Consider the following 1559-nt stretch of genomic DNA (forward strand, 5'->3'; position numbering starts at 1 on the left):
GCTCCTTTATTAGTCATAAATAATAATGAAATGTTGCAGCCAGTATATATTGTAGAATATAGGTGTGGTGTGCTGTAAACCTGCAGTAACAGAGGACAGACTTGATCTGACTGCATAAATCATCATGAAAATCCTTGTGCCAGTAAATGCAGCACCACAGTGAAGTTTCAGATACAGACTGAAGGTAATTATGATCGCTAGGTCATAAACATGCTTCTATTTACCTTCCTGTCGTGTCCGGGTCAAATCTGACCGATTTACAACTTAAAACACTAATAGAAATATTGTGTTTTACACCTGACTGCCTCAAGGCCTTATGATATCCTCCACACTATGCACTTGAACATATAAAAGTGATGATCACCTCTTTCATTGAATTTTGAGTGTTTTAATCAACCATGTTACACCTGTGGTGTTCCCGGTCAAAAGTGACCGCCATAGGTAATGAATGGGTATCTAGACTATATTCATCCATCAGACAGAAAACATCCCCATACAGACCACCCCAACTCACTCACTCATATTTCAGACTGAACAATGTCTTTTGCGGGTACACATCTCTTTCCCGCACTATTTGCCTATCCCCCACGTGAACCACACCTTCCAGACTAATCAATGTATCATCTTCACACAGACCCCATATATATAGCTTGATGTTTGCCTTGCACTCCTTTTACTCTGAGCACAATGAGTAGGTGACTGACCAAGCGGTTCTCTGTCGAAGAGGTTCTGGTCCAGGTTTTTGGACATGATGAAAAGGGCACTGAAATTGAACCAGAGGAGTATGTCTCAGAAGTGGAAGGCAACACAGATTTTGATCCAGACATTGAGGAGACTGACCAGTCAACAGATGGAGAGGGAGAGGCACCTGAAGAACAGGCACCTGAGGAGACATTCCAGTCCAAGAGTGGACACTTGCTCTGGTCTTCATCCCCCCAGGACAGAGGAAGTAGAGCGAGAGTGGAAAACATCATAAAGATGACGCCAGGGCCAACACGGTATGCGACATCTCGTGTGGATGACATCAAGTCCAGCTTCCAACTCTTTTTACTTGAGTCCATTGAGGGAATTGGAGATATTGGATGGATATTGGAGATGACAAACCTGGAGGGGAAGCGTGTGTTTGGGGACACCTGGAGAGAAATCGACCTGGTAGACCTCCAAGCCTACATAGGTCTGTTGATTTTAGCAGGAGTATATCGCTCAAACAATGAGGCTACAAAAAGTCTGTGGGATGCAGAAGGATCTTTGGTTTTCCATTTATTTTTTACATTACATGTTCATTTTGTAATACATTTTCAGTGCCTATTTGTATTTTCAATGCAGTTATTTTATGTCTAATTCTATAAATTCATGTTAAACACTACTTTGAGACATTGTTCACAGCTAAAAAATGTTGAATAAAAATTTGGTGGTGAAAAATGTTTTTTGTGCTAATTTAAGAGCAGTTAAAACAGACCGGTCAATTTTGGCCGGGAACACTAAAGTAAGGGGCGGGAGGTGAACACGACAGGAGGGTTTATAACCACAGACCAGCTCATAACATAAAACATTATCAA

General features: G+C 41.5%; 1 protein-coding gene and 1 pseudogene across 1 annotated transcript in view; one reads left to right on the forward strand and one right to left on the reverse strand.

Moving 5' to 3' along the window:
* The window catches only part of LOC111673648 (CD276 antigen-like), a gene marked incomplete at its 3' end in the record, with an annotated part of 21103 nt that overhangs the window by 9052 nt on the left and 10492 nt on the right, over positions 1–1559 (reverse strand). The window contains exon 4 of the mRNA XM_023431481.2: positions 102–110. Coding sequence (XP_023287249.2) covers positions 102–110 — 9 coding nt within the window. The remainder of the gene's footprint in view (positions 1–101; positions 111–1559) is intronic.
* Positions 538–1512, forward strand: LOC147817661 (uncharacterized; annotated as a pseudogene).

This window comes from Seriola lalandi, unplaced genomic scaffold, assembly GCF_002814215.2.
Source record: "Seriola lalandi dorsalis isolate HSWRI2012SDOR001 ecotype SW California unplaced genomic scaffold, Sedor1 jcf7180002054923, whole genome shotgun sequence".
Classification (NCBI taxonomy): domain Eukaryota; kingdom Metazoa; phylum Chordata; class Actinopteri; order Carangiformes; family Carangidae; genus Seriola; species Seriola lalandi.